The 23,549-nt window shown below is 44.7% G+C and overlaps 1 protein-coding gene across 1 annotated transcript in view; it reads left to right on the forward strand.

Moving 5' to 3' along the window:
• Positions 1 to 302: 302 nt before the first annotated feature.
• nyx (nyctalopin) overlaps positions 303 to 23,549 on the forward strand; it is a 35,753-nt gene continuing 12,506 nt past the window's right edge. The window contains exons 1-3 of the mRNA XM_070975890.1: positions 303 to 399; positions 682 to 746; positions 3,135 to 3,421. Coding sequence (XP_070831991.1) covers positions 725 to 746; positions 3,135 to 3,421 — 309 coding nt within the window. The 5' untranslated portion in view covers positions 303 to 399; positions 682 to 724. The remainder of the gene's footprint in view (positions 400 to 681; positions 747 to 3,134; positions 3,422 to 23,549) is intronic.

The raw sequence follows: 23,549 nt of genomic DNA on the forward strand, positions 1-23,549 counted from the left end.
AAGTTACCACTCTGCCTCAGCTGTTTGATCTAAAAGCTTTGCTTTACTTCTGTAATCCTGCCAACCTCCCATCTCCACCCATGTCTACCCGTCTCCATCCATCCCTCCATCCAGGGGATTTGACTGCCATTAAGAGATGGCTTTTTGGTGGGTTTGTGTGTATGTATGATAAACACACACACACACACACACACTGAAGGGGGAGGATGAAGTGTAAAAATCACAAGCACACACACATTTGCTGGACAACAGGCAGAAGCATCGAGTAATCTTGCTCAGTGATGGTGTTGAAGCTGTACTGAACAGACTAATGTGAGATGGATAGAATGGACACCTTCATCAAAATGTGGATAGGGACCTTTAAAGCACATGGATGCAACTGTCTGGAAAGATCCACAGGTATGTTGCTTTCATTTATGCATGTTGACTTTCTTAAATTTCTGGCAGTTATCTTCTTTTTGCCCAGGCTAACAGTTGCAATTTACTGTCAAGTAGCTTGCAGAAAGATTATACAAGATCGTAACTCTTAGTTTCTCTATTCTTACCAGTTTGATTGAAATAGGGCTGAAATTATGTTCTTGAAACTAGGTCACTCATGGACTTCCAACAACTGTCTTAGTCGCATATGATTCATAATAATTCATCATTAAGTCCTGCTGTGCTCTTTTTATGCCATTTCAGACTTCTGTTAATCCTGACATGTCCCAGATGAGAGACTACACTAATGACTGTCATCACTTTCACTGGTCAGTTTCAATCCCTTCACTCCTATGCTGTTTTTTTTTTCTTTGTTTTTTTTCTCCTCATTGTCAGCTGTAAAAATGGTCTCATAACCTATACTGGCTTGGTGAAAACTTTCTACACACTGTAAACCCCCATTTAATAAAAAATGATAGGTAAGATTTCTTGAACCATCCAGAAATTTGGGTTTGCCTCCATCAAAGACTTTTCATCTATGAGGAATGATTGACTGATTGATCAACTAAAAGGTAAGGCCTAACTCTGTCGCCAAGTGCTTGCTCATGGGGGAATTGTTGGTTCTCTGTAGATAAAAGAGCTTGGTCTGTACCAGCTCTATATGGAAAGTGTCCTGAGACAACTTCTGTTGTGATTTGGCGCTATACAAATAAAATTGAATTGAATTGAATTGAGGCAGGAACTCTCCCCCAACCTGAAGGGAACAAGCCACCTTTTTCTCGACCGGAAAAAGGTGGCTTGCTCCCTTCAGGTTGGGGGAGAGTTCCTGCCTCAAGTGGAGGAGTTTAAGTATCTTGGGATCCTGTTCACGAGTGAAGGAAGGATGGAGTGTGAGATTGACAGGCGGATCGGTGCAGCGGCTGCAGTAATGCGGTCGCTGTACCGGTCTGTCCTGGTGAAGAAGGAGCTGAGCCGAAAGGTGAAGGTCTCGATTTACCGGTCAATCTACGTTCCTACCCTATGGTCTTGAACTTTGGGTCATGACCGAAAGAACGAGGTTCCGGATACAAGTGGCTGAAATGAGTTTCCTCCGCAGGGTGGCGGGGCGCTCTCTTAGAGATAGGGTGAGGAGCTCTGTCACCCGGGAGGAGCTCAGAGTAGAGTCGCTGCTCCTCCACATCGAGAGGAGTCAGCTGAGGTGGCTCGGGCATCTTTATCAGATGCCCCCTGGACGCCTCCCTAGGGACGTGTTCCAGGCATGTCCCACCGGGAGGAGACCCTGGGGAAGACCCAGGACATGCTGGGGTGACTATGTCACTCGGCTGGCCTGGGAACGCCTCGGGATCCCCCCGGAAGAGCTGGGGGAAGTGTCTAGGGAGAGGGAAGTCTGGGCGTCCCTGCTCAGACTGCTCCCCCAGTGACCCGGCCCCGGCCCCGGATAAGCGGGAGAAAATGGATGGATGGATGGATGGATGGATGAATTGAATTGAATTAACTCAAGCTAATGTGAACTGGATCAAGGGTGAAATCCTAGGCACAGACAATACCTATTGTTGTGGGGCTAATCTCTGATGTAAGCTGTTCTTTCTTAATCACATCATCGTTTCACCAGCAGCTGGCAAAAAGACAGTTTAGCTCTCTACCTGCCATTCAATGTGACTCAAACATCAAATCTTTACTCCACCAGTGTCCTTGTGTTGTTGCAAAAATCAATGCAAGCATTTAATCTTGGGAGAGGGTAAACAGGAACTCATTTGTATGCAGTTGTTTTGAAGATACTTATATGTTTTGTAGATTTTTGCAGATTCTTAGTTGCTTTGGAAATTGCTCCGGAGTACAAGTTGCATCATGAAGGGGAACAAAACACACATAAGTTGCACTGGACTATAAGTCGCATTTATTTAGAAATTTATTTCACAAAATCCAAGACTAAGAACTGACATTTAATCTGGAAAGGCAAGTTATTAAACTACACAATAGCACACACAACAGGCTGAATAGGTGTCCGGTATGTTAACGTAACACATTAACACTTGAGCTACACAATAGCATAAAGAACATACCTGGGAGGCTGAATAGGCCAAATTAACATAACAAGCCAGCAAAGTAAGTTTACCAAACTAACCAGCTGCTGGCTGTAGCTTCATATTTACCATAAAGATATGAAAGTGGTATTGATCTTCTCATCTAATTCTGTAAGAAAGTGAATAAGTCTATTTCCCAAAATGTCGTACTGTTCCTGTAGTTGACATTTTTCACCACATGACAGAAACTATTTAAAAATAATGTGTAAAATTATTTTATGTTCTTGATATTGTTATTCCAATAAATTCAAATGAGCTCCTTTTGTTACCAATATTGTTACAGGTTGATGGAAATACAGTGAATTCATGTATAGAGAGGAAAGGTGAAATGTTTTTAGTTTCAATGGCAGAGGGAATGACAGAAATAACTTTAGTAAACACTGATTCTGGCCTGTTTGATACAAACAGTCCCAATTTGATTTGATGGTATTTTTCTTAAAAACTGATGAGTAATCAAATAATATTGCAGTATAATGTAATTTACAGAGTGCTGTGGACATACACAATCTTGAAATCAAGCAGACACACCTGAACACTGGTTTTTCACTAGTCTGGCTCTAGTGGTTCAGCAAAGTATTTTGAACTGACTGTTTTCATTTAAATATTCATGCTTTGTGTCTGTCCTTCTTCCAGTCTCTGTACTGTGCCTGCTGCCTCAGGCAGTGCTGGCACGGTGGGCATGTGTTCGGGCCTGTCCTGCATCCTGCTCCTGCACTCAGGAGAAGAGTTGCAGTGTGCTGTGCGACCGCTCTGGCCTGGCTGAGTTGCCCAAAGAGTTTCCATGTGAAGCCTCTGCCATCAACCTGGAAAAGAACAGACTCAAGTTCCTATCAGAGAGGGCCTTCGGCACCCTACCCTCCCTCAAGTCTCTCTCACTGGACCACAACAACATCTCCTTCATTACCCCTGGAGCCTTCAAGGTCTGCTGGGTTTTTGTGCTAAAGTTTGATTGTATTTTTGTGAAAGAGAAGCAGAAATAAATAATGGCATTTTTAAGAATTTGCACTGAAAAAAATGAAAAGCAAGGTACAATCATTTGTTTTGTATTTTAATTTACTTTAAAAGATAAAAACTAAATTTGGGATGCAAGACATCACCTAATGAAGACATTCTAGAGCTGTAACTTTTGCTCCTTCAGAAAACAGAAAGCACAGACATCTGTCAAGGCTGCACTATTCTCTAGATTTTAGCAAGTAATGCTTAGCAAATGTTGCATTCAACTGTTATAGCAACCTAAATTTTCAATAAATTTAACTCCAGTAGTAGCTCATGAAAAATAGCAAGAGCATTTAAAATGACTTATAATGCGTTGAACAGCGCTGCCAACTTTTGACTTTTGGCTTGGAGGAAGAGTTGCTTGCCACTAACCTTACCTCTGAGAAACACCTGATGAATTTGTAAAACTTCAAATTTTTGTAAAAAAAAAAAAAAAAAAAAAAATTCATTGCATACCTGTCAAGTTAACTTGACTGAAATCCATGATCAGTGATATAAATCAGTGAGCCACGCCTGTGCTGATACAGCTGATACAGATGTGCTGTTTACATGCATCCAAATACAATATTGTAATTCAATGCAGTAAAGATGCCACTCTTGGTCTGTACGTATGGTAAATGGACTGTCCAGCGACCACTCAAAGTGCTACACAATGCAAGTCTACATTCACTCACTCACACAATGGTGTGTGAGGCCGTCTCCTCATTATGAGCTTATAATGTTACAGTAGAATGTGACAGTTACAGTTACAGCTGTGGACATACACAATATTGAAATCAAGCACAGACACACCAGTGCTGTGCTATCAGTGTCTTGTTCAACATATAGACTGCTGAGGCCAGGGATCAAACCACCAACCTTCAACAACCGCCTGAGCCACAGCCATCCCAATGATAAACACAATGGTGTAGTGCATGCTACATGGAGTAAGGAAGGGTAACGAAAATGATGAGTAACATTAATTGTTAGAATTGGAAAGCCTTTGGGCAATTTAATTTACTTTCACTTTACTGGGTCCTGTTTTACAAAAAAAACCGCTGCATGTTGGGGTGCAAGCAAAAGAGCCAAGTGACACCAATTGTGTTTTCATCTATTAAAGAGAATTTTAAGAAAAATGTTGAAAAGTTGCAAAAAACAAAATGCTAATTAGTTTCTATAAACTGGTTTGGAGTGAATAAACAAGGCTATGGAAGCATAGTTTCAAAGTTGGTGGTATAAGCTTCGTTATGCAATGGCTGTAACAAACAATAGAAGAAAAATGCTGAAAACCACCTGAGTCATTTTCTTCTTCTTCTGGTTTCATAGTGGACACAGTTGATCACTCAAGTGGCATAAACCACTTCAAGCGAGCATAAAAACTTTTCCACCAAGCTTTTTGAATGCTTTTGAATGCAATATTTCAAAATGAGAATAAACACTCCTTGATGCAAACACAGCTAGTGCGGATGATGAAACAATGTACGAGTACGAGATAGTAACACTGAGTGATATGAATCAATATAAATTGAACTCAAGAGTTCTGAACAACCAATCAATCCCATCAAAGGGTGTGTTCAGACCCACTGTTTCAAGAGGATGCTACTTTAGTGCACTGTTTGTCTTGGTTGTGGAGGATAGACAGCCTATTAGTCTAAGAGCCAGCAGAGCTTACAAAGAGTCTACTGAAAAACAAAACAAAAACATGGACAGAAGTGCAGGATTCGCCACTGAGATAGCAAGTAAAAGGATGTGTTCCAGGGTGTCAGCCGCTTACCAAACCATTAAAAAGACAACGCTGAGTCATGTAGCAAGAAAGGTACCAATGGCTCTGAAGAAAAACTGAGAAGAGAACTGAAATCCCGGATATACAAAGGGATAATGAGGAAAGTGGAAGAACCTACAGACTGGTTCAATTGCCTTGACATGGAGAAAATAAATGAATGGAGATTGGGACTATGCATCAATCAGCGAGATAATGGATCATGCTTGTTTTCCAAACCATGGTTGCCATGGTTTTACCAAATTGAGCTGATGAGGAAAGTGCATATCTGCACAACATGCCCTTTGGAAGGCACTGCTTTCTCTGCATGCCTTTTAGAATTGCCTCAGCCCCTGAAGTTTTTCACAGGACAGTACTGCAACTGTTGTTCATGTGGTCATTTGGGGAACTACAGGGACACTGTATGTTAAAGGTGATGGCAAAAGCACTCTCTGGACTGAGGCTCAAACACAAGTGTCAGTTTGGGGTGAGTGAGATAACTTACCTAGGCAACAAACTATCCGCTGCAGGAATACAGCCAGACCTGAAAAGTTAAAGGCATTAACTGAATAAAGAACCTAAAACTGAGCTGCAACTTGCTCTAGGCTTGATTAATTATGTTATTCATTCCCAACTTGCCCTTTATGGTGTACATGTATTGCCCTTTCCTAGCGTGCAATGTCTCCTAGTACTGTATTTTTAAACCCTTCAATTTTGAGTTTCAATTGAGGTTTCTTTAGCTGCTGCTGTTTGGAGTGTTTATGCTGCAGTGTAGCAGACTGTGTTAGCAATGTGAGGCCAGCAGCTATTAGGGTTGGGCAATATGTTAAAATTTTCCGATCAGCCACCATTAGACCAAAACAACAACCAGTGCTAGCCAACTAGTGCTAGCCAATATATTCATATATTCCCCTTAACTGTATGATCTGGCCACAACATGAACCCAGCAAACCCAGCAGAACAGATGTATCACTGATGCTGTTAAACCTGAAGAACCAACTCATAGTTCATAGCTCACAACCACCAGTTAGCAGCCTCTCTCCTATGCCCTGTGAGCCCCTTTTCCCCTACTCAAGTTCTCTATGCACGATCATTTTTTGAGCATCAACCCCCATAATGCCAGAGCTAAGATTTTGTATCTGATGTACCGCCTCCACAGAGCTGCATTTACCTGTGCTTTTGTTGGTGTGGGAGAAGCGGTCAGCTCCTTGTTTTTCCTATTATGGGTGAAATGATAACGATTTTTGATGCTGCTCAAGGATGCTGCCAGGAGACTTCTGTTCCTCCATCAGGGCTCGAGGACTGTTGCTGAAATATCAGTTGAGTTTCACACTCTGGGCACTGACAGTGATTGGAATGAGAATGTGCTCCAGGGGCTTTTCTTTTCTTTTCTTTTCTTTTCTTTTCTTTTCTTTTCTTTTCTTTTCTTTTCTTTTCTTTTCTTTTCTTTTCATATAGCGCCAAATCACAACAAAAGTTGTCTCAGGACACTTTCCATACAGAGCTGGTACAGGCCGAGCTCTTTTATCTACAGAGACCCAACAATTCCCTCATGAGCAAGCACTTGGCGACAGTGGCGAGGAAAAACTTCCTTTTAACAGGCAGAAACCTCAGGCAGAACCAGGCTCTGGGTGGGCGGCCATCTGCCTCGAGCGGTTGGGTTAGAGAGGGAGAGCAAGAGAGGGAGAGTGAGACAGACAGAGAGAGACAGACAGAAACGCAGTCAGAGAGAGAGAGAGACAGAGACAGAGAGAGAGAGAGACAGACAGACATGCAGGCACAGTAACAGTGACAGTGGATGTAATAACAGTAGTAGCAGTTGCAGTAGATGTCAGGCAGGGCCAAGGCAGGAGAAGCAGCTGCAATCCACAATCCAGATTCAGCCACTGTCCATGGGAACCTGTGAGACGACAAAGCACAGAGACTCCGGGGAAGGAGCTAAGTTAGTAACACGCCGTGGTAGGACATGAAAGCGTGCAGATGGAGAGGGAGAGAAAGACAGGGGAGCTCGGTATATCTTTGGAGGTTCCCCGACAGTCTAATCCTATAGCAGCATAACTAGGGGCTGGTCCAGGACAAGCCCGAGCCAGCCCTAACTATAAGCTTTATCAAAAAGGAAAGTTTTAAGCCTACTCTTAAATGTAGAGACAGTGTCTGCCTCCCGGACAAAGACTGGAAAATTGTTCCACAGGAGAGAAGCTTGATAGCTAAATGCTCTGACTCCTGTTCTGCTTTTTGAGACTTTAGGAACCATAAGTAGACCTGCATTCTGGGCACGCAGTGTTTGAGTGGGGCAATAAGGTACTAAGAGTTCTTTAAGATAAGAAGGTGCCTGGCCATTTATGGCTTTGTAAGTAAGGAGGAGAATTTTAAATTCTATTCTAAACTTTACAGGGAGCCAGTGCAGAGTAGCGAGTATTGGAGAAATACGATCTCTCTTCCTCGTTTTTGTCAGAACACATGCTGCAACGAACGCAACGAATTTGGGCAGCCTGATAGTAAGGAATTGCAATAATCCAGCCTGGAAGTTACAAATGCATGGATTAGTTTTTCTGCATCATTTTGAGACAAAATATGCCTGAGTTTAGCTTCAGAAAATTGCAGGTCATCCAGGTATTTATGTCCTGAAGACATGCTTGTAGTCTAGTCTCTAACTGACTGGTTTCTTCTGGCTTCATTGGTAAATATAGCTGGGTATAATCTGCATAGCAATGAAAATTTATTGAGTGCTTCCTGATAATCTTACCTAAAGGAAGCATATATAAGGTGAGAAGAATTGGTCCAAGCACAGAACCCTGCGGAACTCCAAAGCTGACTTTAGCGAGCACAGAGGAGTCGTCATTAACATGTACAAACTGAGAGCGATCTGACAAGTAGGATTTAAACCAGTTTAGCGCAGTTCCCTGAATGCCAATGAAGTGTTCCAGTCTCTGCAATAGGATACCATGGTCAATGGTATCAAATGCAGCGCTAAGATCCAATAAGACTAGTACAGAGACACATCCTTTATCAGATGCAATTAGAATGTCATTTGTAACTTTAACCAGTGCTGTCTCTGTGCTATGATGCACTCTAAATCCTGACTGGAAATCCTCAAATAAACTATTATTGTTTAGAAAGTTGCACAGCTGATTGGCAACTGATTTCTCAAGAGTTTTTGAGAGAAAGGGAAGGTTGGATATCGGTCTATAGTTGGTTAAAAACCCTGGATCAAGAGTAGGCTCTTTAAGTAGCGGTTTTATCACAGCTACTTTAAAGGACTGTGGTACAAAGACAGATTGATCATGTGTAATACTGAAGAGTCAATTAAAGGTAATACTTCTTTAAACAGCTTAGTCAGGATGGGATCTAAAATACAGGCTGATGATTTTGATGATGAAATTATTGAAATTAGTTGGTGAAGGTCGACAGGAGTAAAGCAGTCTAAATCTGCGACAGGCTGAGTAACAGTTTCGACCGTTTCTGTGTTTGAAGACAAAACAGTACCTGTTGACGGCAGGAGCCAATGAATTCTGTCTAATAGTTAGAATTTTATCATTAAAGAAGCTCATGAAGTCATTACTGTTCAGAGCTAAAGGAATACATGGTTCAACAGAATTATGGCTCTCTGTCAGCCTGGCTACAGTGCTGAAGAGAAACCTGGGATTATTCTTATTTTCCTCTATTAGTGCAGAGTAATAGGCTGGCACTGCAGAGGGCTTTCCTGTATATTTTAAGACTGTCTTGCCAGACGAACCGAAATTCTTACAAATTGGTAGAACGCCATTTCCTTTCTATTTTCCGTGAAGTTTGCTTTAATTTGCGGGTTTGAGGAGTATACCATGGAGCTAACCTCCTCTGTTTAATTATCTTCTTTTTTAGGGGAGCAACAGAGTCAAGTGTCATATGCAATGAACCTGTAGCACAATCAACTATTAATCTGGGAGGGACTAAGGTTAGCATAAGAATCCTCTGTTGTATTGAGACATTGAATAAAATGCTGATGGGATCATATCCTTAAATTTAGCTGCAGCACTATCAGACAGTTCAAAACACTTTGTCCGAGACCATAAAAGATGAAATGGTGTCCAGACACAATCGCAGCAACCCGGATGAGTTAATATCTCCCCGAATTGATAACAGTCTCTGTCAGAGGGAGGCACCTACGGACCAAGTTCTCAGATCCCCCGAATTACACAGATAGTAGGCGAAGTAAAGTACAAAAATATAACCGGTAAAAATTAAGCGGTTATATTTTTGGTTTGACCAGTTGTCAATATTATAAACCCACACAAGGGGCGAGACACCCTCATAACTTTCTCCCACTGCTGACCCACTGCTGATTTCTGATCAGCACTCTCTCTCCCAGCAATAAAGGTATGGCCCGTGTCCTCCGATGGTGCTTGTCCACCTATCCAGCCATTGTTTGCTGATCCTGCGGGGGGACATCTACACACAGGTCAAAAGGCAGTCGGCATGAAGAGCACAAAGTAAGGGGTCATGGCAGTACTGCAATGCACAGTGTTGTTGCACCAAGGCTGGAAGCTTGTCTTTCCACCGCAAGTGATCGTCTGCACAGAGAGTATTTAACATGAACAGTAGTGTATTATTGAAGTGCTCACATGCACCATTGCCTTGTGGATGGTATGGGGTGGTCCGGCTCTTTGTGCAACCATACAATTCACAGAGTCGATGCATTACCTCAGACTCAACCCCCCCCCCCCGGTCTGTCAGGAAGCGCTCGGTACAACCAAATGGCTGGATGAGGGTGGTCCACAGAGCGCTGGCAGTAGTCTGAGCAGTCTGGTAGGTACTGCTATTGCGAACCTAGAAAAGAGATCAGTCATAACAAGAATATACTGGTGGCTGCCCTAAAGACAAATAATCCAGGGCCACCACTTCCCATGGATAACTCGATACAATACAATCGGTTGGGGGGAGCCCGTACTCCGGGGCCGGCTTTTGCAACCACACACTCGGGGCACTCGGCTGTCCAAGCCTTTATGTCTTTTCCCATTCCTTGCCAGAAGAAGCGGTGGCGCATAAGGCTAAGGACCTTTTCACTATTGGCGTGTCCAGCTGCCTTGTGGTAGTCCTTCCACAAGTCTTTAGTGTGTTGGGCCGGGACAATCAACGGAAAGGTCAGCTTGCCAGTATGTGGTTCTTGAATGCAACATCCCAGGACCCCTTCACGTAGTTCCAGTCGATCCTATTCTTGCACCCACCTGCGAACTTGAGGGGACACCAGCTTTTGTATTTGAGACACTCTTAGACCTTGACCTTTCAGCTGGCTCACCTGGTCCAACTCCAGGTCCTTCCGCTGATGTTCCTGCCAGGACCCCCAACCATCGTCCTGGTCCACTCGAGGAACCTCCTCTTAAGGCCTTCCCTCTCTTGGAGGGACGAGATAGACGTCCTGGGCATTTACCTCTCCAAGAAGTAGTGATAACGCGTCTGCATTCTGCTTCGTCGTGCCAGGCTGGTACTTGACTGAGAAGGTAAAGTTGGCCAGTTGAGCCACCTACCTCTGCTCTACTGCTCCCAGTTTTGCTGTCTCAAGGTGTCCACCATAAACTCCAACCCCCACAGGTAGTGCTTAAACTTCTCGATGACCGCCCAAAACAGAACCAGCAGCTCCAATTTAAAGGAACTGCAGTTCTGGTCATTCCTCTCATGGCGTTTCAGGCTCCGGCTTGCATAAGCAATCACCTGTTCCCTCCCCCCTTGTACTTGCAACAGCACCGCCCCGAGTCCCTCCAAGCTGACATCTGTATACAGCAAAAATGGGAGATTGAAGTCCGCATAAGCCAGCACTGGAGCCTGCAGCAGCACTTGTTTAAGCTCTTCAAACGCCTGCTGGCACTTTGGAGACGACTGAATTGCTGCCTTCTTACCCCCTGCCGTACCCTGAAGGAGAGCAGTAATGGGGGCTGCCATTTTGGAGAATCCAGGAATGAAATGGCTATAATAGCCTGCAAAACTAAGGAAGGAGTGAACATGGGTGACTGTCAGAGGAACCAGCCAGTTCTGTACTGCTGCAGTCTTGTCAGGGTATGTGGCCACCCTACTTTTGCTGACAACATGTCCCAGATACCTGACTTCTTTACAGAAAAGGTGGCATTTCTGGGGCTGGACTTTCAGGCCATGTTGGTGCAATCTCTCAAACACTTGTTCGAGGTGTCCCAAGTGACTACTGAAACAGGGAGAATACACAATGACATTGTCCAAGTATATCAGAAGGAAATCATTCACCTGGCCCCCCAAGCAGTGCTGCATGAGCCGCTGGAAGGTAGCGGGAGCATTGCACAGGCCGAAGGGCATCCGCTCGAACTGGAAAAGGCCCACTGGTGTCGTGAAGGCTGTCTTCTCTTGGTCTCGTGGATCCACCTCGACATGCCAATACCCGCTCGAGAGATCCAGGGTTGAATACCAGGCAGACTCCTTGAGGTAGGTCAGGGACTCCTTGAGTCCGAGTAAAGGAAAAGCACCTTTGTGAGTGATGGCATTTAACATCCGGTAATCCAACCAGCACCACAGGGGCAGCCCAGGGACTGGCACTTTCTTTTATTACAATTCAATTCAATTCAATTTTATTTGTATAGCGCCAAATCACAACAGAAGTTGTCTCAGGACACTTTCCATATAGAGCTGGTACAGACCAAGCTCTTTTATCTACAAAGAAACCAACAATTCCCCCATGAGCAAGCACTTGGCGACAGTGGCGAGGAAAAACTTCCTTTTAACAGGCAGAAATCTCGAGCAGAACCAGACTCTGGGTGGGCGGCCATCTGCCTCGACCGGTTGGGTGAGAGAGGAAGAACAACACCATTGTCCAACATACCTTGCAATAGGGATCACAGTCTCTCGCATACTGGAGGTGTGTCCCCGGTCGGAATCTGATGCAGGACTGCAGTAGTATGGCCGAAATCATCCTCAACCGCTGCAAAGATTTTGGTCCATCTTTGCAGCAGCTTGGTCAGAGTCAACACCAACTCTTCCCCAGTTCGCACGTCTTGGGAATCCACCTGAGAAACTGGCAAAGGCCTGATGCTGTGGGAGCTCTAGGGAGAAATGCTGAGGGTTGCACACTCTAACTGGAACTCTTCCACCCCTTACCCAACTCACGGTCCTTGCCACATGCCACTCTTGGTCATCATTTTGTAGGTTTTCTACCATAACACAGCAGTCTGGTCTACCAATCGCTTGAAGCACCTAGGCCCAAACCATCATTTCGGTCTCAGGTGGGATCACTACGGGGGCCTGACGTGGCAGTTTGGAGAGACCCTGCAGTTCAGTGGAGGACTCCGTGTGGCTGATACGCCGGCAGACAGCTTCCCCCCGCTTGGCAGCAGCTGTGGGTGTCATCGTTGACTTGAAATTTTCCTGTCTGGGGCCCACCCTGGAAAACACTCATCCAGCAGTCACCAATCACATTCATCCCCAATAGACAACCGTCATATGGTAAGCAGGAATCTTCAACCACCACCACCCACTTCCCCAATACCTTGACCCTATTTATCTGGATTTATCTGGAACTGACTTCAGGACATCTCAGGGGCAGACCGACAGGCCCTCTGCTGGAATGTTGAACCTTGTTGGCCAGTCTGCACAGCTGGGCCAGCGTGCCCCACAGAAAGATTAGCCATTTGAGCACGCAACTCCTCTACCAGGGATTTCCTCAACGCTGACACCTGATTTTTGAGGTCTTGTTGGGGGGTGGGGGGTGTCAGCAGTGGGAGAAAGTTACGAGGGTGTCTCGCCTGCAGAGATTCCCACAGTGCCTGAGTATCCTGGCCAAAAGGGGGCTCCAGGTGACGGGTGGGCGGAGCTGAGGGAGCCTGCTGTGTCTGCTGCATAGACGGGGCCGGCCGCTGGTTTGATGGAGGCCTGGATGTGCAATCGTGGCAGACCAAGTCTCCATTTCATCCTTAGTGCGCTCCTTTTAGAGTGCTTTTGCCTTTTTGCAAATAGCAGGGAAGGTGATCTCTGGCATGCGATGAAGTAGCCTTTTTAACTCCTGTTTCACGTGACTTTCCTTTAGTCCTCTGATGAACTGAGTGCGTAGCAGTTCGTCCTCCACTACGATGTCTCCTTCGCTTACTACCTTTAATAGAGTTCACAGAAACAGAGAATAAAAGCTCCCATCTCTTCTTCTGCACCCTGCTTACACTCATAGAACTGAGCCCTCAGTGTAGCTAGAGATTTACTTCCCTTGTATAATGTTGTCAAGAAGTCCAATATTTTCACATCATCATTAGCAGGTAGCAGTAAGATTTCACGTTTGGCTTCACCACCCAGAGTGCTCAATAAAAAAATCAATCTTTTGTTCATTTAGAAGCCCTTGTGCGCATACCAACATTTCGATTTTAGCCTGCCATTCCTCAACTTTTTCTCCCTTCCCTCCTTCAAACATGGGCAGCCATGGCTCCCCCATATACCAAGGTAACATGACATGGTTCACAATGTTAGGACATACATGAGCTGGGTCAGCAGGGTATTCATTACCATCGTTCAACATACTGAATGTGTGTATAGGGGGATCCTGCTGACAACGCCAAAAAAGAGAAGTGTTGCGAGTGCCCTGACGTATGCCATTTAATATTACTTCTGTATTTGTTCCTTGTTCATCTCTGTCCCAGAACATGAACTGATGCAGCTTGGCCAGGCCCGTCTCTCCTCTTAAGAAAGACATTTCTGCACCAAGAGTTGCCTCTGTTGTGGTCAGGTTGGCCATTTCCTCTCCCCCTGTCCCCTGCTCCTAGTAAAAAGGGAGGCCTGGCAGTAGTGGAAGATATTGTGGAAGATCTTGTTTCTTTTTAACTACTCCTCCTAACCAGAGAGACAATTTTAGTAGTCAGACGCCTCGATCTTAATCAAACGAAACTTGCTGAGCAAAGCTCAGCTAGCCATGGCTCCACTTACCTCGCCATCCGGCTGTCAAAGCTGTTTCGCCCTCAGCAAGAAAATCGCTGAGCTGGAGCAGAGGATTTCCACTCTCTACAAAATCCAGGAAGCTGAGAGACACTTGGACACTATCCTCTTCGGCCCTGCACAAGTCTCTGCCTCCAGTAAAGAGCTTGAGGCCACAGCTCCCTACTCAGGAGCGCAGCGTGCTATTATGGCCCCGGCCGCGAGTTCCACTCCACCCGCTGCTGCTTCTGCTCTGGCCGCTACTACCGCTGTCTCGATACTTGATTCGACACAGGCCACTGGTTCCGCTCCATCCGCCCTTCCTGAGGACCCCTGGTTCCAGTTCGGGGCTAAATCCAAGGTCCCAGTCAGCTCCACTCCTTTACTCCCGGACACCTGGGTGGTTGTCGGCGATCGCAAAAGGAGGGAGAGGCTGTCACTCCATGCTCCCACAACCTGTGACATCCAGCTTCAAAATCGTTTTAACATCCTGGACTCACGAATTTCCACCACTGGCTGGGAACCTGGGTCCTTCTTCCTCACCTCCCAGGATTTTAAATGATTTCAGCGGATCTCCACCGCTCCCGCCTGTCCCGGTGATCGCACCTAGGCGAACAACTCGCCCCACACCCCGCCGAGCACAGCAGAATTTCACCCCAGCTCCGTGGGGCTCTTCTCAACGGTCTCCATCCCGGTCCACGAGCTGTTCTGCCCAACGTTGGGTCCTGAAGGAGGCCGTGCTCCGGCGTTCCAGTGGTCTTCCTCGTCCGGAGCCAGCAGGGAATCCCTCTCTCAGGTACGATAAAACATCTCCCACACTGCATCTGTCTGTCCGGACACACAGTGCTGGCCACGGATCATCCAGCCACGGGACCTCAAAACCTCCACCACTTCGTCCTCTCTTCCCTCCAGCCACTTTAGTAGTGGGCAACTCAATAACCCGGGAATTTGCTTCTTCAACGCAGCCACTCACTGCTTTCCAGGAGCCACAGTCCCAGTTATCCTGGAGAAACTTCCCAGTCTGCTGTGGTCACTTCCCCCCTCCATAAACCGTGTCTTAGTACACGTAGGCTGCGTTGACATTGCTCAGAAGCCGTCTGAGCTGATGATGCAAAAAGGATTTTAACAACCTTTTTAACTTCTTAAACAACTGTGGTAAGTCCATTTTTATCAGCGGTCCTCTCCCCACACTGCCCCATCACGGAGCATGGCATTTCAGCAAGCTACTCTACCTAAACACTTGGCTACAGTCTGCCTGCAGAGCTTTTAACATTGGTTTTATTGACAATTTTAACCTGTTTTGGAACTGTCCCTCCTTCTATAGGGCCGACGGAGTTCATCCTAACAGGCTCGGCGGCCTCATGCTAACGGCTAATATTCACCACACCGTCCAGTATGCTCCACGAGACTGACTGTTTACCTGTCACACCCCCTTTCCAGATTCTCCTTCTCCGTCCGCACCAGCTGTTCACAGTACTATTACACTCACTAGCCCCCCCTACAGTCCACAGTTGTCACTACCACCTAAACCAGATATCTTCACTATATAAACCATTACAGGCAGACGTTTTCCCCGGACTCACAGACAGAGTGCTTTTAACAGAGATAACCTCATACACCCAGACATTTTATCTCCCTGTCGTCATGAGCGCACGTTCAGCACGAACATTAACGTGGCTGTGCTGAACGTGTGTTCTCTTTTAAACAAATCTTTCATCATAAATGACCTGATTTTAGACAACAAGTTAGATGGGTTACTTTTAACAGAAACATGGCTTGGCACAGAGGCACCAGTTGTTCTCACTGAGGCTTGCCCACCAAATTTAAATTTTTTATTCTCCACCAGGGGAGGCAAGAGAGGAGGCGGAACTGCACCAATTTTTAATAATATTTTATTGTCAAAGGAAGTCTTTTTTATTTTTTATTCAGTTATTCATCTTTTGAGCACCACGCCTTTGTTTTTCCACAGTTCTCACGTTCTCTGCATCACTTTTGCATCACTGGTTTATAGACCACCCCATCATTCCACTGCTTTTATCAGTGAATTTTCTTTTTTTCAAGCTTTTATCAATTATACACACCTCCTATAATAGAATTTTAATAACTGGCGATTTTAACCTGCATGTGGATAACACCTCGGACTCACCTCGGACACAGAGAATTCTTTAATCTTTTAAATTGCATGGATTTTAACCAGCACGTCACACAGCCAACTCACAACAGAGGACACACCCTGGACCTGGTCATAACCTATGGCCTCTCCACTGGTGTGTCCTCTGTTGTTGACCTGGCTGTGTCTGACCATTATTATGTGTATTTTAACATCACCAGTTTTAACCATCAGGACGCCCCGGTGAGAACAGTGAGGAAACGCCACCTAACTTCTGAAGTGGCTGCAAATTTTATCGAGATTTTACAGAGCACTCCTACAGCAGTCTTACCTGCACCCTGCGATTTTATTGACAATTTTAACAGGAAATTGCAATTAACTTTAGACTGTGGCTCCACTTTTAACAAAAACGGTAAAAACAAAACGTTTACCCCCGTGGAGAAGGAAAGATGAAATTAAAATATCAAAAAGACTGTGCAGGATTGCAGAGAGAAGGTGGAGAAAAAACAAACTCACGGTTCACCATGAAATATTCTGTGAACAACTCAAATTGTACAATAAAACAGTCAAACGGGCAAGAATATCCCATTTCTCAAACCTCATCTCAAATAATAAAAACAACCCAAAATTACTTTTCTCCACCCTCAATGTTTTAACTAACACCTTTTTTAAAAAAATTCCCAGAGACACCAACGGACACCCTCTGTGAGGACTTTGCAGACCACTTCAGAAGTAAAATTGACGACATCAGATCCAGTCTTTTATCACATCAGAATGTAACTTTCAACACACCTGGACAGTCAGTTTTATCCGAGGAAACACTGGAGAGTTTTGGCCTGGTCAATGCGAGGACACTTGGTCGAGTTTTCTCCCAAGTAAATCCAACAACCTGCCTTTTAGATCCAATTCCCACACATCATTTTTAAAGACGTTTTATGGATTCTTTGAGGAACAGATTTTAAATATAGTGAATTGCTCTCTTCAGACGGGAGTCTGAACTTCCTACAGCTCAACCAGGATAAAACAGAGGTTTTAGTAATTGGTCCTGAAGGCAAGAGAGAGAGACTTTTACCAAAACTACAAGGCTTTACACCCTCACAGTCTGTTAAGAACCTGGGCGTCATGTTTGACTCTGAGCTTAGTTTTATTCCTCACATCAAAAATGTAACAAAGATTGGTTTTTACCATCTTAGAAATATAGCCAGAGTCCGCCTGTTTCTCTCTCAGGCTAACACGGAGGTGCTGATGCATGCTTTTATCTCCTGCTGTCTAGATTATTGCAATGCCCTGCTCTCTGGTCTTCCTAAAAAGAGTATCTATGTTCGCTTTCACACCAGAGCTGTTTGGTCCACTTTAAACGGACCAGAGTTTGTTTCCCCGGATAGTCCGCTTTGTTTGGGCAGGTGTGAAAGCTCATCTGAACTTTGGTGCGGACCAAACAAGCGAACTCTGGTCTGCCTGAAAACGTGGGTCTCGGTTCGCTTGCAAGTGAACACTGGTTCGGTTCGTATGCAGTGTGAAAGCTCACTGGACCAGACACAGAACCACGACTACGAAGTGACGCTATATGCAGTGCATACGCAGTTATAGGTTTACTAAAATCATGTATTCTGTGCTAAAACACAACGTATCTCATCTGCATTTATAATGTAGCTTGATTCTGCATCTCTATTTACAGCTCATTAGTCCTTACGTGAATGTTTACTGTTGCGATGGCAACAAGTGACCGCTGACATTAGCAGTTGCTAGCTAGCTTAGCTCAATTGTCTGAACAACAATAACCCATAAATTCACAATTTGGCATATTTAAACAAAATCAAATCACAACTACCATCAGTCACAGTCCTTAAACTCTGACTCTCTGACTCTAAGTTAGAGAAATAACAGAATCAATCCCTGACAAGCTACGATAGCATTATAGCAACAGTTGCGTTCACTGTTATTTTTCCAGGCCGGGAGGAAGGGATTTCCCCTCCTACTTTGTCCAATTGACGAGCGCCCCTTCCAACCACGTGATGCTGCTCAGAAAGTTCGGTGCGCTTTAGAAATCACAGTGTGAAAGCAGAACCGAATCTAGTGATAAATGCAACAATGTTGCAACTTTCAGCTCCCCAAACGAACCGAGTCGACGACCTATAACTTACAATTACTCCAGAACTCAGCCGCATGTGTGCTGACGAGGACCAGAGGGCGGGAGCACATTACACCAGTTTTAGAATCGCTGCATTGGCTCCCCGTGTGTTTCAGGATCAACTTTAAGGTGCTTTTATTAGTTTTTAAGTGTCTTAATGCTCTAGAGCCATCTCATTTATCTGACCTGTTCTTATCATATCAGCCCTCGTGGATCCTGAGGTCCTCTGGCACAGGCCTTTTGATTGTTCCAAGGGTTCAGACCAAAGCCCACGGGGAGGCAGCATTCAGCCATTATGGTCTGGAGCTTTGGAACAGCCTGTCAGAGTGCATCAGGACCGCAGAGACCGTTGAGGTTTTTAAAAGGAGGCTCAAGACTCACCTTTTTAGTTTGGCTTTTAATTTTGGGTTTTAGGTCTTTTATTCTATTGTCTTTTAGGTTTTTAGGTCTTTTTATTCTATTATCTTTTAGGTTTTAGCTCCAGTGTTTCCTCATGGGGGGCCTCCATGCTGGGAGGGGCGTCTGGTCTGCCCGCAGGGGCGTCGTCCTGGAGACCCCTCGGACCCGGAGGACTGGGGGGCTCTGCCCTGCATGTGGAGTCTACCCCGGTCTGCTCCGGTCGGGGACCGGGGAGCTCTGCACTATGTATGGGGTCCACCCGGGTTTTTCTAGGTCGGGGGTCTCCCCATAGGTGGTTTTCTTTTTCCTCTCATGATTCCTCAGTGCCCTGCCATGTTATTACACCGACAGTTTCATTGGGGTGGGTGTGTGTGTGGGTGTGGGTGTGCATGATGTAGGTCTGCGGGTGTGATGGGGGGGGGGGGGGGGGGTATTTGCTATGTTATTGCTATTTTATGTTTTTATCTTTTGTTAAGCACCTTGTGTTGCATTTTTTATGTATGAAAGGTGCTATACAAATAAAGTTAGATTTGATCTGATTTGATATTCTGCTCATCCCACATCTTTGCTAAATGTAGCAGTGTGGAGAGGCCAGTCCTTCACCTTGCCTTGATTCCGACTGGCAGCTTGTTACAGCAGCTCCAGTCGCTTTGTTTCACTAGTCTTTGTCAATTGTGTGTACGTATGGATATACAACTCCTAAGACAAGTGATTTGCTTTTTACTACTACTTAGCTGGACTACTTAAATCAGCTTCAGGAGATCTATTGAAATTCAGGTCCATTGTTTACACTTGGGAACAGCTGATCATGCTAAGCAATACAAGCGTACTCCCAGTGGAAAGACTGGAGATCCCCAAGAAATTGGTGTCTGACCCCCTCTACCTCCCAAGCCACAGATACCCTAGACAGTATTGCTCTCCTCTAAAGATCTCCACCTAAAAGTGGAATTAAATTCGTTTGACATTGAAAGCATCATCAGTCCCTCGGCTGTGCATCTGAAACCTCTGGCCTCTTACAAGATTCACCACGTTTCCCAGATGTAACCAGTCTGCTCCAGTTCCCGGTCCCATCCAACTGCAGCTCCTCCACCACCTAGACAGATGACTGTCTTACCTATACTGTATGTCTCCTGGATGTGTGCTGCTGGCTCTTAGCTTGCAATATTTGGTGGATTGGGAGGTATACAAGCCCGAGGTGCAGTGCTAGGTATCCTGCAAACAAATTGTGGATTTGTGAGTTCTACACTGTTGACCTGGACAATCCTGGTTGGACACCAGGTGGCACCAGTAGAGATAGTTGTACTGTTATGTCTGCCCCTTGAACAGAATATGTCATTGAGCAGCATCACTCTTCAGAGGCATACCACTAAATTGGCACAATAAAAAAAATGAACATCACCCTCAAAAAGCAACCGATAGCCATTACATTTGTCCAATCACCCAACCGTAGTAGTTATTACTTTGTTTCCACAGAGCTTAGGAAATATCTGCCTGCAAGTATGAGCATGGGTTTTATATAACATATGTAGCACTGTTTGCTAAAGTCATGTCTAGGGCTGAACTATTAATATGTTTAAGAGTAACATCCATATCACAGGAGCTGGAGCTAAAGCTAAAACATAACATGTGTCACAACACACAATAAAAAATGAAACATTCTGGCGCTATGTCCTGGTCTATAAATTGTATTTTCCAGACATAAGGGGATGTGCTTGTGAAAATGTCAAAATGCAATGCAAAAATTACTTCCAACCAAAATTGCAGAATCTGTCAAAATAACCACAATGATTTGTCTTACACATTGTTCAGACTTAGTCATATCTAATGTACATAAACAATTGATTTAAAAAAGGGAGATGTGCTGATACAGCCAGTATACAGATGGCGCTGTTTATACATGCATTGCATTACATTGTTTGGTGAATGTGATGCAATAAAGGTGGCACTCTTGAGAGTGGCAGTGTATGCTGTGGAAATTTTTTTTTTCCTTAGATGCTAACAGAATGGCCTGGCCTACCCTGCCTCTGATTGGCAGACCCTGATATTCTTACCCTAACCCTAACTAATCATCACTCATGCCTAAACCCAACCAAGCGAAGGCAATGGGTACTAGCCAATCAGAGGCAGAGTAGGGTGGGTCATCCCATTGCCATCCTTGGAAAAGAAAATGGCACGGTACAGTCAATACAACCCCGACTTCCCCCACACACGCTCTCTCCCCATAGAGATAATAAACTGTTTAGTGATGAAGGTGCTTGCCTGCCAAATATTGTTGACTGATGTTACTATAACTTCAAAGACGTAGTGAGCCACACAGTGGCAACATGGCAACACATTAGTCTCTACAACAGGTTTTTTGCTCAACCACAGAATCACTGTGCTTGGCTGCTCCACCAGAATGCACATTGCAATGATTTTTTGTTGCACGCTTACAGTTCAGACAGATGATGATTGGTGCATTCATGTACAATCCATAAAAAGTGCTGGATTAATCTTGTTACACCCTGCATCTCAGCCTGTCTAAATCTGGGGAAAAAACTACATCAGGGGAGGCCAACAATGAAAAGTTTGTTTGAGAGAAGGCATGTGTGGCGTGAATGCATGGTATCTGTGTCACGCTCAATTAGGGATGGGAATTGATAAGAATTTAACGATTCTGATTCCATTATAAATTTTGCTTATCGATCCAATTCCTTATCGATTCTCATTGGGTGAGGAAATAAAAGAGTACAAATGGGTTTTTGCGTTAACTGTCTTTTATATTTTCATCTCTGCACTTGCAACTGGACTTTGTCAGTTTGTCTTGGAAGACGTTTCACCTCTCATCCGAGCAGGCTTCATGAGTTCATGCACACCAGACTAGATAGGACAGCTCTAGTCCAGTTGCGAACAATTGAATGCCCTGAAGCTTACAATGACGGATGAATAAGAATATTCACAGGCATCTCTGCACAGAAAATATAACATATACAGTATGCACAAATGATGTGTGATGTAACGTCAGAAGAAACCTAAAAAGTAGGTGAGCTACTTCTCAGAGTAGGGAATGAATGAAGCAGAACTACACTGGTTAAAATAACAACATGCAACTCTCACAGAACTCAAATTTCTGATTTTCATTTGCACAGATATGCCAGATAAAATGCAAAAGGGTGCAAACCTTTCACCACAAATCTAGTGACTGCTCTGTGACATTCCTTTATCCTCATCTCGGTCATTTTACTCTTCCCTGCCTCAGTGAAAGGAGTGGATAGAGGTGCGCGAGACCTGATGATGCCTGCTGCAGCCTCTGAGCCAGTGTGAGAGCTGGCCTCTGAGCCAGCCTGACTCTGGCAGTCATCGTCATTTAAATTTGATGGAAGGACATGGAGATGATTCATATGGCGTTGTCGGGTTTAACTTCAGATGACGTTTACACAGTGAAATGGCGCTGACCTTAACATAACAGACACGGCTGTAAGAGTTCAACATTACCTTCGGCACTAATAACAGATAATGCCCTGGTGTTTGCTCTGCTGCTAGATTCACAAGCGTTGCTAAGTAGCATATCAAACACGTGGCATTGCTGCAAATGAATTGCATGCTGTGTGGACAAATATTTTAGCATGTTGGAGGTATTTCCCCCCTTTGAAGAAATGGAAACTTTGCACGTGGTCCAAGTGGCCCTGGTGTCATCTTTTCGCGTGAAATGTAGTCATACTTTGGAGTGTTTCTGCCTCGACACCATATTGGCTACGTTCTAAACCAAAACAATGCAGCATGCGTGACATTATCACGCATGTGCAAGACAGGCAGAATCGATAAGCAGAATCGTTAACCAGGCAGGCAAACGATTCCAAGGAATTGAGCTACTGGGAGCCAGTTCTCAAAAAGAACCGGTTCTTGATTCCCATCCCTACACTCAATGCATGAGAGTTGGCGGCCTCAAAATAACATTTTCATACTTTCCCATTGCCATCTAGCTTGGTGGATGGTTTTAATTTCATTTGCAACCACAAAACAATGGAAGTGATGAAATTAAAATGGTGGTACAGTCACAAAATTACATTTGAAACCAAAACAGCTTTACATTGAAACAATGTCCTGATTGACCTGGACAATACACAGGACAGTACATGTTGCTGTGTCATTAGGAAGTATTGTGTACCAAAGATGTAAAAATGTCTTCTTTTTTCAGTGCTTTGATCAGCAAAAAGTAACTCAATTTACTTACAAACCCTGAGCAAATAAAACCAAAGCTATTTGTATGATTAGCTACAGTTAAGTTTCGTAAAAAGCATCAGTAGCAAGATACAATAAATAAGTAAACAATATCCATCCATCCATTATCTATACCGCCTAACCCTTTCGGGGTTGCGGGGAGCTGGAGCCTATCCCAGCTACAATGGGGCAGGGTACACCCAGAACTGGTCGCCAGTCGATTGCAGGGCCACATGCAAGGACAAACAAACATTCACACTCACACCTACGGACAATTAAGAGTCATCAATTAACCTAATGAGCATGTTTTTGGTCTGTGGGAGGAAGCCGGAGTACCTGGAGAGAACCCCCACATGCACGGGAAGAACATGCAAACTTCACATAGAAAGGCCCTGCCTGACCCAGGGATCGAACCGGCAACCTTCTTGCTGTGAGGCACGCGCACTACCTGCTGCTCCACCGTGCAGCCGAGTAAACCATATGATAAGTAAAATAGACAATGGCCAAATTGACATTATCCTACATAGAAAATAATTGATATTGCACAGTTTTGCACACTGATATTGCACATAAATGAGTTTGTCA

Source organism: Chaetodon trifascialis, chromosome 12, assembly GCF_039877785.1.
Source record: "Chaetodon trifascialis isolate fChaTrf1 chromosome 12, fChaTrf1.hap1, whole genome shotgun sequence".
Taxonomy (NCBI): domain Eukaryota; kingdom Metazoa; phylum Chordata; class Actinopteri; order Chaetodontiformes; family Chaetodontidae; genus Chaetodon; species Chaetodon trifascialis.